Source organism: Sphaerodactylus townsendi, linkage group LG01 (genome assembly GCF_021028975.2).
Source record: "Sphaerodactylus townsendi isolate TG3544 linkage group LG01, MPM_Stown_v2.3, whole genome shotgun sequence".
Classification (NCBI taxonomy): Eukaryota; Metazoa; Chordata; class Lepidosauria; order Squamata; family Sphaerodactylidae; genus Sphaerodactylus; species Sphaerodactylus townsendi.
The window spans coordinates 8219096-8234684 of record NC_059425.1 but is presented as its reverse complement, the minus strand read 5'-3'; the positions used below and the strand labels follow the sequence as shown (position 1 = coordinate 8234684).

The 15589-nt window shown below is 67.1% G+C and overlaps 1 protein-coding gene across 1 annotated transcript in view; it reads right to left on the bottom strand.

Annotated features, from left to right (window-relative positions):
* The window catches only part of ATP8B2 (ATPase phospholipid transporting 8B2), a 69526-nt gene that overhangs the window by 40583 nt on the left and 13354 nt on the right, over positions 1-15589 (bottom strand). The window contains exons 4-9 of the mRNA XM_048503467.1: positions 14673-14786; positions 12472-12570; positions 11376-11437; positions 10036-10108; positions 7569-7636; positions 6341-6423 (exon numbers count right to left, since the gene is read on the bottom strand). Of these exons, the coding sequence (XP_048359424.1) occupies positions 6341-6423; positions 7569-7636; positions 10036-10108; positions 11376-11437; positions 12472-12570; positions 14673-14786 (499 nt within the window). The remainder of the gene's footprint in view (positions 1-6340; positions 6424-7568; positions 7637-10035; positions 10109-11375; positions 11438-12471; positions 12571-14672; positions 14787-15589) is intronic.

The following is a 15589-nucleotide window of genomic DNA, read 5'->3' as shown; positions in this document are numbered from 1 at the left end:
GGGGGGGGGGGTGGGGGGGGGGGGGGGTGGGGGGGGGGGGGGGTGGGGGGGGGGGGGGGTGGGGGGGGGGGGGGGTGGGGGGGGGGGGGGGTGGGGGGGGGGGGGGGTGGGGGGGGGGGGGGGTGGGGGGGGGGGGGGGTGGGGGGGGGGGGGGGTGGGGGGGGGGGGGGGTGGGGGGGGGGGGGGGTGGGGGGGGGGGGGGGTGGGGGGGGGGGGGGGTGGGGGGGGGGGGGGGTGGGGGGGGGGGGGGGTGGGGGGGGGGGGGGGTGGGGGGGGGGGGGGGTGGGGGGGGGGGGGGGTGGGGGGGGGGGGGGGTGGGGGGGGGGGGGGGTGGGGGGGGGGGGGGGTGGGGGGGGGGGGGGGTGGGGGGGGGGGGGGGTGGGGGGGGGGGGGGGTGGGGGGGGGGGGGGGTGGGGGGGGGGGGGGGTGGGGGGGGGGGGGGGTGGGGGGGGGGGGGGGTGGGGGGGGGGGGGGGTGGGGGGGGGGGGGGGTGGGGGGGGGGGGGGGTGGGGGGGGGGGGGGGTGGGGGGGGGGGGGGGTGGGGGGGGGGGGGGGTGGGGGGGGGGGGGGGTGGGGGGGGGGGGGGGTGGGGGGGGGGGGGGGTGGGGGGGGGGGGGGGTGGGGGGGGGGGGGGGTGGGGGGGGGGGGGGGTGGGGGGGGGGGGGGGTGGGGGGGGGGGGGGGTGGGGGGGGGGGGGGGTGGGGGGGGGGGGGGGTGGGGGGGGGGGGGGGTGGGGGGGGGGGGGGGTGGGGGGGGGGGGGGGTGGGGGGGGGGGGGGGTGGGGGGGGGGGGGGGTGGGGGGGGGGGGGGGTGGGGGGGGGGGGGGGTGGGGGGGGGGGGGGGTGGGGGGGGGGGGGGGTGGGGGGGGGGGGGGGTGGGGGGGGGGGGGGGTGGGGGGGGGGGGGGGTGGGGGGGGGGGGGGGTGGGGGGGGGGGGGGGTGGGGGGGGGGGGGGGTGGGGGGGGGGGGGGGTGGGGGGGGGGGGGGGTGGGGGGGGGGGGGGGTGGGGGGGGGGGGGGGTGGGGGGGGGGGGGGGTGGGGGGGGGGGGGGGTGGGGGGGGGGGGGGGTGGGGGGGGGGGGGGGTGGGGGGGGGGGGGGGTGGGGGGGGGGGGGGGTGGGGGGGGGGGGGGGTGGGGGGGGGGGGGGGTGGGGGGGGGGGGGGGTGGGGGGGGGGGGGGGTGGGGGGGGGGGGGGGTGGGGGGGGGGGGGGGTGGGGGGGGGGGGGGGTGGGGGGGGGGGGGGGTGGGGGGGGGGGGGGGTGGGGGGGGGGGGGGGTGGGGGGGGGGGGGGGTGGGGGGGGGGGGGGGTGGGGGGGGGGGGGGGTGGGGGGGGGGGGGGGTGGGGGGGGGGGGGGGTGGGGGGGGGGGGGGGTGGGGGGGGGGGGGGGTGGGGGGGGGGGGGGGTGGGGGGGGGGGGGGGTGGGGGGGGGGGGGGGTGGGGGGGGGGGGGGGTGGGGGGGGGGGGGGGTGGGGGGGGGGGGGGGTGGGGGGGGGGGGGGGTGGGGGGGGGGGGGGGTGGGGGGGGGGGGGGGTGGGGGGGGGGGGGGGTGGGGGGGGGGGGGGGTGGGGGGGGGGGGGGGTGGGGGGGGGGGGGGGTGGGGGGGGGGGGGGGTGGGGGGGGGGGGGGGTGGGGGGGGGGGGGGGTGGGGGGGGGGGGGGGTGGGGGGGGGGGGGGGTGGGGGGGGGGGGGGGTGGGGGGGGGGGGGGGTGGGGGGGGGGGGGGGTGGGGGGGGGGGGGGGTGGGGGGGGGGGGGGGTGGGGGGGGGGGGGGGTGGGGGGGGGGGGGGGTGGGGGGGGGGGGGGGTGGGGGGGGGGGGGGGTGGGGGGGGGGGGGGGTGGGGGGGGGGGGGGGTGGGGGGGGGGGGGGGTGGGGGGGGGGGGGGGTGGGGGGGGGGGGGGGTGGGGGGGGGGGGGGGTGGGGGGGGGGGGGGGTGGGGGGGGGGGGGGGTGGGGGGGGGGGGGGGTGGGGGGGGGGGGGGGTGGGGGGGGGGGGGGGTGGGGGGGGGGGGGGGTGGGGGGGGGGGGGGGTGGGGGGGGGGGGGGGTGGGGGGGGGGGGGGGTGGGGGGGGGGGGGGGTGGGGGGGGGGGGGGGTGGGGGGGGGGGGGGGTGGGGGGGGGGGGGGGTGGGGGGGGGGGGGGGTGGGGGGGGGGGGGGGTGGGGGGGGGGGGGGGTGGGGGGGGGGGGGGGTGGGGGGGGGGGGGGGTGGGGGGGGGGGGGGGTGGGGGGGGGGGGGGGTGGGGGGGGGGGGGGGTGGGGGGGGGGGGGGGTGGGGGGGGGGGGGGGTGGGGGGGGGGGGGGGTGGGGGGGGGGGGGGGTGGGGGGGGGGGGGGGTGGGGGGGGGGGGGGGTGGGGGGGGGGGGGGGTGGGGGGGGGGGGGGGTGGGGGGGGGGGGGGGTGGGGGGGGGGGGGGGTGGGGGGGGGGGGGGGTGGGGGGGGGGGGGGGTGGGGGGGGGGGGGGGTGGGGGGGGGGGGGGGTGGGGGGGGGGGGGGGTGGGGGGGGGGGGGGGTGGGGGGGGGGGGGGGTGGGGGGGGGGGGGGGTGGGGGGGGGGGGGGGTGGGGGGGGGGGGGGGTGGGGGGGGGGGGGGGTGGGGGGGGGGGGGGGTGGGGGGGGGGGGGGGTGGGGGGGGGGGGGGGTGGGGGGGGGGGGGGGTGGGGGGGGGGGGGGGTGGGGGGGGGGGGGGGTGGGGGGGGGGGGGGGTGGGGGGGGGGGGGGGTGGGGGGGGGGGGGGGTGGGGGGGGGGGGGGGTGGGGGGGGGGGGGGGTGGGGGGGGGGGGGGGTGGGGGGGGGGGGGGGTGGGGGGGGGGGGGGGTGGGGGGGGGGGGGGGTGGGGGGGGGGGGGGGTGGGGGGGGGGGGGGGTGGGGGGGGGGGGGGGTGGGGGGGGGGGGGGGTGGGGGGGGGGGGGGGTGGGGGGGGGGGGGGGTGGGGGGGGGGGGGGGTGGGGGGGGGGGGGGGTGGGGGGGGGGGGGGGTGGGGGGGGGGGGGGGTGGGGGGGGGGGGGGGTGGGGGGGGGGGGGGGTGGGGGGGGGGGGGGGTGGGGGGGGGGGGGGGTGGGGGGGGGGGGGGGTGGGGGGGGGGGGGGGTGGGGGGGGGGGGGGGTGGGGGGGGGGGGGGGTGGGGGGGGGGGGGGGTGGGGGGGGGGGGGGGTGGGGGGGGGGGGGGGTGGGGGGGGGGGGGGGTGGGGGGGGGGGGGGGTGGGGGGGGGGGGGGGTGGGGGGGGGGGGGGGTGGGGGGGGGGGGGGGTGGGGGGGGGGGGGGGTGGGGGGGGGGGGGGGTGGGGGGGGGGGGGGGTGGGGGGGGGGGGGGGTGGGGGGGGGGGGGGGTGGGGGGGGGGGGGGGTGGGGGGGGGGGGGGGTGGGGGGGGGGGGGGGTGGGGGGGGGGGGGGGTGGGGGGGGGGGGGGGTGGGGGGGGGGGGGGGTGGGGGGGGGGGGGGGTGGGGGGGGGGGGGGGTGGGGGGGGGGGGGGGTGGGGGGGGGGGGGGGTGGGGGGGGGGGGGGGTGGGGGGGGGGGGGGGTGGGGGGGGGGGGGGGTGGGGGGGGGGGGGGGTGGGGGGGGGGGGGGGTGGGGGGGGGGGGGGGTGGGGGGGGGGGGGGGTGGGGGGGGGGGGGGGTGGGGGGGGGGGGGGGTGGGGGGGGGGGGGGGTGGGGGGGGGGGGGGGTGGGGGGGGGGGGGGGTGGGGGGGGGGGGGGGTGGGGGGGGGGGGGGGTGGGGGGGGGGGGGGGTGGGGGGGGGGGGGGGTGGGGGGGGGGGGGGGTGGGGGGGGGGGGGGGTGGGGGGGGGGGGGGGTGGGGGGGGGGGGGGGTGGGGGGGGGGGGGGGTGGGGGGGGGGGGGGGTGGGGGGGGGGGGGGGTGGGGGGGGGGGGGGGTGGGGGGGGGGGGGGGTGGGGGGGGGGGGGGGTGGGGGGGGGGGGGGGTGGGGGGGGGGGGGGGTGGGGGGGGGGGGGGGTGGGGGGGGGGGGGGGTGGGGGGGGGGGGGGGTGGGGGGGGGGGGGGGTGGGGGGGGGGGGGGGTGGGGGGGGGGGGGGGTGGGGGGGGGGGGGGGTGGGGGGGGGGGGGGGTGGGGGGGGGGGGGGGTGGGGGGGGGGGGGGGTGGGGGGGGGGGGGGGTGGGGGGGGGGGGGGGTGGGGGGGGGGGGGGGTGGGGGGGGGGGGGGGTGGGGGGGGGGGGGGGTGGGGGGGGGGGGGGGTGGGGGGGGGGGGGGGTGGGGGGGGGGGGGGGTGGGGGGGGGGGGGGGTGGGGGGGGGGGGGGGTGGGGGGGGGGGGGGGTGGGGGGGGGGGGGGGTGGGGGGGGGGGGGGGTGGGGGGGGGGGGGGGTGGGGGGGGGGGGGGGTGGGGGGGGGGGGGGGTGGGGGGGGGGGGGGGTGGGGGGGGGGGGGGGTGGGGGGGGGGGGGGGTGGGGGGGGGGGGGGGTGGGGGGGGGGGGGGGTGGGGGGGGGGGGGGGTGGGGGGGGGGGGGGGTGGGGGGGGGGGGGGGTGGGGGGGGGGGGGGGTGGGGGGGGGGGGGGGTGGGGGGGGGGGGGGGTGGGGGGGGGGGGGGGTGGGGGGGGGGGGGGGTGGGGGGGGGGGGGGGTGGGGGGGGGGGGGGGTGGGGGGGGGGGGGGGTGGGGGGGGGGGGGGGTGGGGGGGGGGGGGGGTGGGGGGGGGGGGGGGTGGGGGGGGGGGGGGGTGGGGGGGGGGGGGGGTGGGGGGGGGGGGGGGTGGGGGGGGGGGGGGGTGGGGGGGGGGGGGGGTGGGGGGGGGGGGGGGTGGGGGGGGGGGGGGGTGGGGGGGGGGGGGGGTGGGGGGGGGGGGGGGTGGGGGGGGGGGGGGGTGGGGGGGGGGGGGGGTGGGGGGGGGGGGGGGTGGGGGGGGGGGGGGGTGGGGGGGGGGGGGGGTGGGGGGGGGGGGGGGTGGGGGGGGGGGGGGGTGGGGGGGGGGGGGGGTGGGGGGGGGGGGGGGTGGGGGGGGGGGGGGGTGGGGGGGGGGGGGGGTGGGGGGGGGGGGGGGTGGGGGGGGGGGGGGGTGGGGGGGGGGGGGGGTGGGGGGGGGGGGGGGTGGGGGGGGGGGGGGGTGGGGGGGGGGGGGGGTGGGGGGGGGGGGGGGTGGGGGGGGGGGGGGGTGGGGGGGGGGGGGGGTGGGGGGGGGGGGGGGTGGGGGGGGGGGGGGGTGGGGGGGGGGGGGGGTGGGGGGGGGGGGGGGTGGGGGGGGGGGGGGGTGGGGGGGGGGGGGGGTGGGGGGGGGGGGGGGTGGGGGGGGGGGGGGGTGGGGGGGGGGGGGGGTGGGGGGGGGGGGGGGTGGGGGGGGGGGGGGGTGGGGGGGGGGGGGGGTGGGGGGGGGGGGGGGTGGGGGGGGGGGGGGGTGGGGGGGGGGGGGGGTGGGGGGGGGGGGGGGTGGGGGGGGGGGGGGGTGGGGGGGGGGGGGGGTGGGGGGGGGGGGGGGTGGGGGGGGGGGGGGGTGGGGGGGGGGGGGGGTGGGGGGGGGGGGGGGTGGGGGGGGGGGGGGGTGGGGGGGGGGGGGGGTGGGGGGGGGGGGGGGTGGGGGGGGGGGGGGGTGGGGGGGGGGGGGGGTGGGGGGGGGGGGGGGTGGGGGGGGGGGGGGGTGGGGGGGGGGGGGGGTGGGGGGGGGGGGGGGTGGGGGGGGGGGGGGGTGGGGGGGGGGGGGGGTGGGGGGGGGGGGGGGTGGGGGGGGGGGGGGGTGGGGGGGGGGGGGGGTGGGGGGGGGGGGGGGTGGGGGGGGGGGGGGGTGGGGGGGGGGGGGGGTGGGGGGGGGGGGGGGTGGGGGGGGGGGGGGGTGGGGGGGGGGGGGGGTGGGGGGGGGGGGGGGTGGGGGGGGGGGGGGGTGGGGGGGGGGGGGGGTGGGGGGGGGGGGGGGTGGGGGGGGGGGGGGGTGGGGGGGGGGGGGGGTGGGGGGGGGGGGGGGTGGGGGGGGGGGGGGGTGGGGGGGGGGGGGGGTGGGGGGGGGGGGGGGTGGGGGGGGGAACACGCCAGCTGGGTGACCTTGGGCTAGTCACAGCTTCTCGGAGCTCTCTCAGCCCCACCCACCTCACAGGATGTTTGTTGTGAGGGGGGGAAGGGCAAGGAGATTCTCAGCCCCTTTGAGTCTCCTGCAGGAGAGAAAGGGGGGATATAAATCCAAACTCCTCCTACTCCTCCTCCTCTTCTTCTTCCTCTTCTTCTTCCTCTTCTTCTTCCTCATCATATCCATGAATTCAAAATGCCTGGCTCAGAGCATCAGATAAGACACGGACTGGAATCCCCCCCACTCGACCAAGTAGCTTGCAGGGGAGCTGGGACAAATCACGCCCTCTCAGCCCTACCCGCCTTCTCCTCCCATCCCCGCACGGCCCCCCCCCCCACTCACCATCAAAGTGCGCCAGTTTGCTGGTGTCGCTCAGCTCCGACGTCACAGGGATGGCCTGCCTCACCTTCATGTTGGTTTCCCTGAAAACAGAAACGGGGTGAGCGGGGGAAGGAAGACGCCGGGACACGGGCCAGGTTTCTACAGCCCTACCCGGGCGTGCTAGAGCTGATCGGCCTTCTCTGCAGAACGCTCTAAAGTACACGGCAAGGTCGGAAGAGGTCTCTGGAGAAGACCGAGGGTCCATCCAATCTAGCCTCCTACTTTTAAGAACCCCGCAAATAGCAGTGTTTAGATATCTGAAGGGATGTCATGTTGGTGAGGGAGCAAGTTTGTCTTCTGCTACCTCAGAGACTAGGACCAGGAGTCATTGGTTCAAGGTGAAGGAAAAGAGATTCCACCGAAACATCAGGAAAAACTTCCTGACTGTCAGGGGCTGTCCAACAGTGGAATGGACTACCTCGGAGGGTGGTGGAGTCTCCTTTTTGGAGGTTTTTAAAGAAAGGCTGGATGGCCGTCTGTCAGGAGTGCTTTGATTGTGTGTTCCTGCATGGCAGGTGGATTGGACTTGATGTCCCTTGGGGTCTGTATGCTTCTATGAAATGAGGCATGAAGGTAACAGTGCCCCCCTGTGGTTTACCCCCAGCGTCCAGAGGCAGAAATGCCTCAAAGTAATGGAGGCTTCAAAGCTAACAGTCCCTTCCTTCCCATTCTTATCCAGGTCCCCCTGCTGAGGTTTACAAATTCCTTTTCCTTCCTCCCCCCACTACAGATACCTGGTGAGGCAGAGAACTGTGACTAAGCCAGGGTCAGCTAGCAGGAGTGTAGGAGTGCGGAAACACACCTGGTTCACCAGATAAGCCTCTGCCACTCAGGTGGAGTGGGGAATCAAACCCGGTTCTCCAGGTTAGAATCCACCTGCTCATAACCACTGCCCCGCGCTGAAAAGATGCACATCCCCCCATTCAACCTCCAGGGGAGGCCATAACGCAATTATCAGCAGACAAAAACAAGCAGTGGAAACAAAGCGAGCCAGACGTTTGCACAGAGCGATAAAACGCACGGCAGCAGCCAAGCGGGCGACAGAGCGTTCCAGCTGGCTGCAAAACTCCCTCAGGCAGCAGCGGTTTGATCCGCTGCCCGAGGTCTAATAACGAATCCATCTCACCAACACGCTGACTCAATTACCTAGCGCTGAATGGGTTCTTCCATTCTGTTACTCTCACTCCGGTCCAGCTCAGCAGTCTCGATGTAACACAGGCCGTGAGGTTCGCTGCTGGACAGGAGGAGCAGGTCAGCCTAGAGAAAAGGAAGAGGGAAGCTGTAGTCAAGAGAGCTGGTGACTGCCGCAAGCCGTGGTGTGTTTAGAACGGGATCGGGGAGGCTGAGGGAGATCCCGCTTCAACTGTCAAAATTGCTAGGCGGCCATGGGCCAGTGACTTCCTCTCTCAGCCTTGCCTATCTCACAGTGTTGTGGTGAGAATAACATGGAGGAGGAGGAGGAGGAAGAAGAAGAGAAGGAAGAAGAGGAAGAGGAGGAGGAAGAGGAGGAAGAGGAGGAAAAGGAAAAGGAGGAGGAGGAGGAAGAGGAGGAGGAGGAAGAACAGGTAGAGGAAGAGGAGGAGGAAGAGGAAGAGGAGGAAGAAGAAAAAGAAGAGGAGGAGGAGGAAGAAGAGGAGGAGGAGGAGGAAGAGGAGGAGGAAGGAGGACGAAGAGGAGGAGGAGGAGGAAGAAGAAGAAGAAGAAGAAGAAAAAGAAAAAGAAGAGGAGGAGGAGGAGTTTGGATTTATATCTCCCCTTTCTCTCCTGTAGGAGACTCAAAGGGGCTGACAATCTCCTTGCCCTTCCCCCCTCACAACAAACACCCTGTGAGGTGGGTAGGGCTGAGAGAGCTCCAAGAAGCTGTGACTAGCCCAAGGTCGCCCAGCTGGTGTGTGTGGGAGTGCATAGGCTAATCTGAATTCCTCAGATAAGCCTCCACAACTTAAGCGGCAGAGCTGGGAATCAAACCCGGTTCCTCCAGATCAGACCTGCTCTTAGCCACTGCTCTTAGCCACTACGCCACTGCTGAAGAAGAGGAGGAGGAGGAGAGGAGGGAGGAGGAGTTTGGACTTATACCCATCATCCTTTCCCTCCCTCTCCCCACAACAGACACCTTGTGAGGCAGGTGGGGCTGAGGCAGACCTGAGAGAACTGTGACTAGCCCAAGGTCACCCAGCAGGAACGTAGGAGTGCGGAAACATGTCTGGTTCACCAGATAAGCCTCTGCCACTCAGGTGGAGGAGTGGGGAATCAAACCCAGTTCTCCAGATTAGAATCCACCTGCTCTTAACCACGACACCACACTGGCTCAGAGAAGGAGAGGAAAATGTAGGCTGCCCTGAATTCCTTGCGATGGGATAAGAAGACGTATATCCCAGCACAGGAAGCTGTGAATTGTCAAAGGCTTTGACGGTCAGATTCAACTGGCCGTTGTGGGTTTTCCATGCGGCGTGGCCGTGATCTGGTAGTTTTTGCTCCAAACGTTTCATCCATCTCAATGGCTGGCATCTACAGAGGCGCGTCACAGTGAGACGTGTTTCTCTCTGGCCTCTTCCGCACATACAGAACAATACACTTTCAATACACTTTCACAACGGTTTGCAAGTGGATTTTGAAATTCCGCACAGTTGCAAAATGCACTGAGAGTGGATTGAAAGTGCATTATTCTGAACGTGCGGAAAGGGCCTCTGTGGAAAAAAAACCCTGTGCGGAAACCCCCCCCCCCCCCCCCCCCCCGTGCAGAAGGGGCATGCAGCCCCCACTACCTGTGAAGTGCGTAAAAAGTATACCCGGCCCCACAATCACTCCACACTGTACCCTGGAGGAAAAGACATTTCACCGTGACATGCCAGACACAGATGCAGGGGGGGATTTTGGAGCAAAAAGGAGCGGCGTTGGTACAGGAAAACTTTCCCCGAGAGTGTGAGCCTAATTCATTTGCCAGGAGAGGGCGCATATTCTGCACTTTCATCCTTCAGAATCGACAGGTAAGAACATAAGAACAAGCCAGCTGGATCAGACCAGAGTCCATCTAGTCCAGCTCTCTGCTACTCGCAGTGGCCCACCAGGTGCCTTCGGGAGCTCACATGCAGGAGGTGAAAGCAATGGCCTTCTGCTGCTGCTGCTCCTGAGCACCTGGTCTGCTAAGGCATTTTCCATCTCAGATCAAGGAGGATCAAGATTGGTAGCCATAAATCGACTTCTCCTCCATAAATCTGTCCAAGCCCTTTTTAAAGCTATCCAGGTGAGTGGCCATCACCACCTCCTGTGGCAGCATATTCCAAACACCAATCACACGTTGCATGAAGAAGTGTTTCCTTTTATTAGTCCTAATTCTTCCCCCCAGCATTTTCAACGAATGCCCCCTGGTTCTAGTATTGTGAGAAAGAGAGAAAAATTTCTCTCTGTCAACATTTTCTACCCCATGCATAATTTTATAGACTTCAATCCTATCCCCCCTCAGACGTCTCCTCTCCAAACTAAAGAGTCCCAAACGCTGCAGCCTCTCCTCATAAGGAAGGTGCTCCAGTCCCTCAATCATCCTCGTTGCCCTTCGCTGCCCTTTTTCTATCTCTTCTGGATCCAACCCCAACAGATCCGGATCCAACCCCAAACCTCCTTCCTTGGACCCCGCCTCTCCCCTGCGCGAGACTCACCGCCACAAACTGATTGTTCTCCAACTTGATGATGTCACCGACGCGAACGTTCATCCATTGTTCCTGCTGGAGCCTGGAAAATCGAGACAGAGCATGAAGGTTAAGCAACAGCCTACACTGCAGGGGGGGAGGAGTATCAGGTGGGGTGGTAAGACCCTCCCTCACTTCTTTCAAACATTCTCTGCTACCCAAACAGCCGGTGATACACTGGAGTTCAAAATGTGAGCTTTGAAGCAGAAAGTCCAGGATTCAAGTCTTACCTAGGTCCCAAGCCTTGCTGGAGAAGAGCCCAATTAACAGCTATTTACCTTAAGCCGCATAGGTGTCACTCGCAGCCCTCCAGATGTTATGGACTACAGCCTCCTTATCATCCCCTGCCAGCACGATGCTGGCAGGGGATGATGGGGACTGTAGTCCATAACATTTGGAGGGTCGCGAGTTTGACACCTGTGCCTTAAGAGCTAAATGCAAACCCCAGATTCAGAAGCAGTCTATCTCCAAATACTAGATGTTGGGGGAAAGTTACGGCTCTCAGGCATCCACTTATGGGGTTTCTAAATCCCCTTGCAGTAGACACTGATCTAATCCAGTGGGGGCTCTGCTTACGTGGAAGATAAACGTCAAGCCAGCCCCCAATTTCAGCATGGGAACTGGCCTACCCTTGAGGGCTGTTGTGTGATTACTGTAAGCAAAGGGTTTTGGAGACTCAAAAAGTATTGTAACAATTATTACAGAAGCAGAAATGCAGAAATATAAATAGACAATACAAGGACGTGTCCATCATGTTCCCATTCTGCTTCGCACCTTCCTCCCCCCCCAACTTACATATCTACTCATTTAGGATGTTATCATTTTTACTGCAATATTTAATAACTATATATCTATTTATAAACAGATAATTGTAAGCCAAACATCTATAACATTCTAAATAGACCAGATCAAACATTTTAGGCTGTTGTAAAAGTTTGTTTTTAAAGAAGTATATATAATCAGAAATATTTGTTAATTTAATTAAATATATACAGGATCATCGTTAACAGCAGCTAACCTGTTTAATGAGATTAGTGATTAAGGTTTTTAGCCAGTTTATCAGTAAAAATCAGTATTCTTAGTAATAAGATTATAAATGCCGAACTGATTTGGATATAGATTATATTAGATTTAGATTATATAAGGCTACGTGTTTATGAGACTTCCTCTTTTCAGTTGTGAAAATTGATATGATTGCTTCATCTCTGCTCTTAAATCTTAACTTCCTTCTTTTTTCCTGCGTTTTTCCAGGTGATTTTTAAAAAATCAAAAATATTATCACAAAAAAAATACCCCAAAATGGCACTCACTTTCCACTGATCAGCACCTGAGACTGGCGATTGTTCACCTGGTTGTCGCTCTTGTGGCGAAACTGCGGAGAGACGTCAGCGTGAAAATGAGAGGGGCAAATCCCCATGAGCCCATATTCACCCCACCAAACCCCAATGTGCTCACAGAAGACCCCAGCAGGACACCCCCTAATATGTATCCCCAAAACAGCCATAATCCTTAAGAACATAAGAACATAAGAACAAGCCAGCTGGATCGGACCAGAGTCCATCTAGTCCAGCTCTCTGCTACTCGCAGTGGCCCACCAGGTGCCTTTGGGAGCTCACATGCAGGATGTGAAAGCAATGGCCTTCTGCGGCTGTTGCTCCCGAGCACCTGGACTGTTAAGGCATTTGCAATCTCAGATCAAAGAGGATCAAGATTGGTAGTCATAAATCGACTTCTCCTCCATAAATCTGTCCAAGCCCTTTTTAAAGCTATCCAGGTTAGTGGCCATCACCACCTCCTGTGGCAGCATATTCCAAACACCAATCAAGCACGCTATGAAGAAGTGTTTCCTTTTATTAGTCCTAATTCTTCCCCCCAGCATTTTCAATGAATGCCCCCTGGTTCTAGTATTGTGAGAAAGAGAGAAAAATGTCTCTCTGTCAACATTTTCTACCCCATGCATAATTTTATAGACTTCAATCCTATCCCCCCTCAGACGTCTCCTCTCCAAACTAAAGAGTCCCAAACGCTGCAGCCTCTCCTCATAGGGAAGGTGCTCCAGTCCCTCAATCATCCTTGTTGCCCTTCTCTGCACTTTTTCTATCTCCTCAATATCCTTTTTGAGATGCAGCTACCAGAACTGGACACAGTACTCCAAGTGCGGTCGCACCACTGCTTTATATAAGGGCATGACAATCTTTGCAGTTTTATTATCAATTCCTTTCCTAATGATCCTTTACTCCCCGCCATCCAAGGGATTCTACATCGAGCATTCCCCACGATGAACTGGTCTCACAGCAGCACACATGTGCAAACTCAGTGGGACAGCAAGTCCTCGGCGCCAGCATCACACATACTGGCACAGATTGCTCCTCCCCGGAGCCCCGCCCCCTTCCCCCCTCCGCTTACGTAATCGTCGGTGGCGTCCTTGACCGCCGTAATCGTGAGCACGAGAACCAAAGGCACTATGGTGGTGAACCATGAGAGAGACGATATTTGCGGGATCAGCTGTGGCGGGGGAAAAGACGAGGAAGGGTCACTGGCGGGAAAGGGCCGCTGGATCTCTTTATTGGTTTCATTCGCGCCCCGCCATTCTCCACAACGTGTACCCAAACCAGCTCGTGTCGTTTCCCTCTCCTGTTTTGTCGTGACAGCAACCCAGCTTGGTAGACTGGTCTGCGAGCACGCGCCTGGTTTCAAGCTTTCGTGGCAGAGCAGACAGGTCTCCCAAAATCTCATTCAGCTCGCCAACCACTATACCCAGTGGCGTATCTACCTAGGGACAAGATGTACCCCTTGTCCCCGGGCGCCACTCTTCTGGTCACGTGGGCGCAAAATCAGCCCCCCACGTGACCAGGAGGTCCTGCTGACTCGTCGGTTTCCCATGCCTCGACCCCGTCCGTGTCAGTCAAGGCACGCAAAAATGACAAGCGCCCTCAAACCCACCCTAGACTCCCCCTCCCTTCCTTCCCCCCCTGCCGGCTGGGCTCACAGCCAGCAGCCAGCAGTCTCTTCTGACTTCCCCTCCAGGCAGGCCAGAAGAGACTGCAGTCCCAGTCTCAGAGACCTATTTTCATAATCACTGAGGCCGGGGGTGGGGCTTGGGGAGCAGGAAGTCCCACCCCTTCCTGCTCCCCAAGCCCCACCCCCCAGCCTCAGTGCTTATAAAAGCAGGTCTTCGAGACTGGGACTGCAGTCTCTTCTGGCCTGCCTGGAGGGGAGGTCAGAAGAAACTGCAGGCTGCCAGCTGGGAGCCCAGCCGTTGGGGTGGGGGGAAGGTGGGCACCCTAGACCTTGCCCATGTCCATGGTGACATGGGTGGGGTCGAGGGCAGTGGGGGGTGGAGCCTGGGGGCATTAGGAGGCGGGGGCGCCATTTACCCCCAGTAGGCCTCTGACTATACCTCACCTGTTTCTTATACTACCTCAAGGGAAAAACACACCTGGCGAGGGACTGAAAACAGGTGAGAAAACACAAGCTTGGGTGCCGGGAAATAAACAGGGATGAGAGAAATTCAAAGTATTTTGTTGATGCGTTCTCTGTTGGGCCTAAGTTGCCAACGGCTGAGTCCAAACCCTGTTTATTTATTCCTCTACTTTATTTATATTTATTTCATTTATTTATTTCTCACATTTCTTAACCGCCCCTCCCAAAACGGGCTCGGGGCAACTTACAGAATGAACAGCGATACAACAAAACCATCTCAGCATGCTTAAAAACCCGTAAATTGAAAGCCGAGTAGAGATCTAAAAATTTATACAATAGTTAATTCAAATCATCATTGATCTAATTAAAAATTAATTATGTGATGGGTACCACTAACTGAACCAGTCGCTGTGGCTGGGCCAGGAGGTAGGCCAAATAAAAAGATGGCGACAAACCACGAAACTTTACAACTGCAGCAGAGTTGTAGACGAAGCTGCAGATGGAAAATCGCTGTGAAATATCCTCAGGGAAATATCCTACCTTTCTCCCTGATGAGAAACCATTGATTTCCATCCCTCTATTCCACAGGTGTCAAATTCGCGGCCCTCCAGATGTTATGGACTACAGTTCCCATCATCCCCTGCCAGCATCATGTAGTCCATAACATCTGGAGGGCCACGAATTTGACACCTATGCTCTATTCTATCCTTACAATTTTATCCTTAGGCTGGGAGTGTGTGACTGGCCCAAGGTCATAATAAGGATTCGAACCCGGGTTTTCAAGATCCTAGTCCAACACCAGTACAAGAAGCTGGATGTGATGTGGGTCTAGCAAGGGGTGCCAGCAGGGGCATAATGCCCAGGGGGACATATTGGGGCAAATGTCCCCAGGCTGCGGCCATTTAGTCACATGGGGGTGGAAAATCGTCTCCCACACCCCTCCTCCTTCTCGCCGGGTAAATGCTGTGTGTGTGTGTGTGTGTGTGTGTGTGTGTGTGTGTGTGTGTGTGTGTGTGTGTGTGTGTGTGTGTGTGTGTGTGTGTGTGTGTGTGTGTGTGTGTGTGTGCAGCCCCCCCCCCCCCCAAGCAGTTGCTCAGGGTGGCTCAGCCAGAGAACCGGTCCTGTCAGGGGAGGAAGCTGTCCCCTCCCCACCCTGAAGAAAAGAGAGTCCACAGGAGCCTCACCTGGAGGATGAGGAGGAACAGGAAGTAAGTGTTGGCCACTTCCTGGAACTGTTCGAAGAGGTTGATGGGCAGGAAGGTGACCATGTTGTACTTTGACGTCTTGATGCAGTTACTCTGGAGGAGAAAGAGTGGGGGAAGAGTTGAGGGAACGGGAAGCAAAGCAGCTTGGGCAACCCCCTGTCCCTACCGCCACCTAGGGCTGCCAACCACCAGCCTGGAGTTTTCCCGCTAACACCATTGATTCCCAGATGGCCACGATCAGTTCCTTTGGAGAAAACGGCTGCATTAAAGGGCATTATACTCCCTCCACTGCCAAATCCTCCCTTCTCCAGCACCCCCCCCCCAAATCTCCAGGAATTGTCCGACCTGGAGTTGGCAACCGTGATATCTCCACCAGCCCCACCTCCCTCACCGCCATCTTATGCTCCAATCCACCAACACAAGAAAAAGAGAAAGAAGCAAAGTTCATTGTTTCAAAGAATGAATCTTTGGCTCTAGGGGGGAGCGGGCAGTAGGCAAGCAACATCCTGCAAAGGTCAAAGGTCAGCTTCCTCCCGCACGCCTCCCCCCATGCTTTTGGTGCCCCCTCCCCCCCAGATCTATTTATAACCGCAGACGAGCGAGCTCCCGGATGGGAAGTTATTCAAAGACACGCCCGAGTGAGATAGGAATGGGGGTCAGCCTTCCTCAGACCGCGGACAAACAAACCATGTTGGGGAAATGGCCTCACCTCTATAGAGGATGCTCTCCGGACCCCGTCCCACTTAACCATTCGCCTGTGACGCTGTCTGACTCCAGGCCTAGAGTTGCTAACCGCCAGTTTTGGCCTGGATTTCTTCTAGAATTATGACTGACCTCCAGATGACAGGGGTCAGCTTCTGGAAAACAGCTGCTTCGTAGGGCGGAGTCTACGGCAT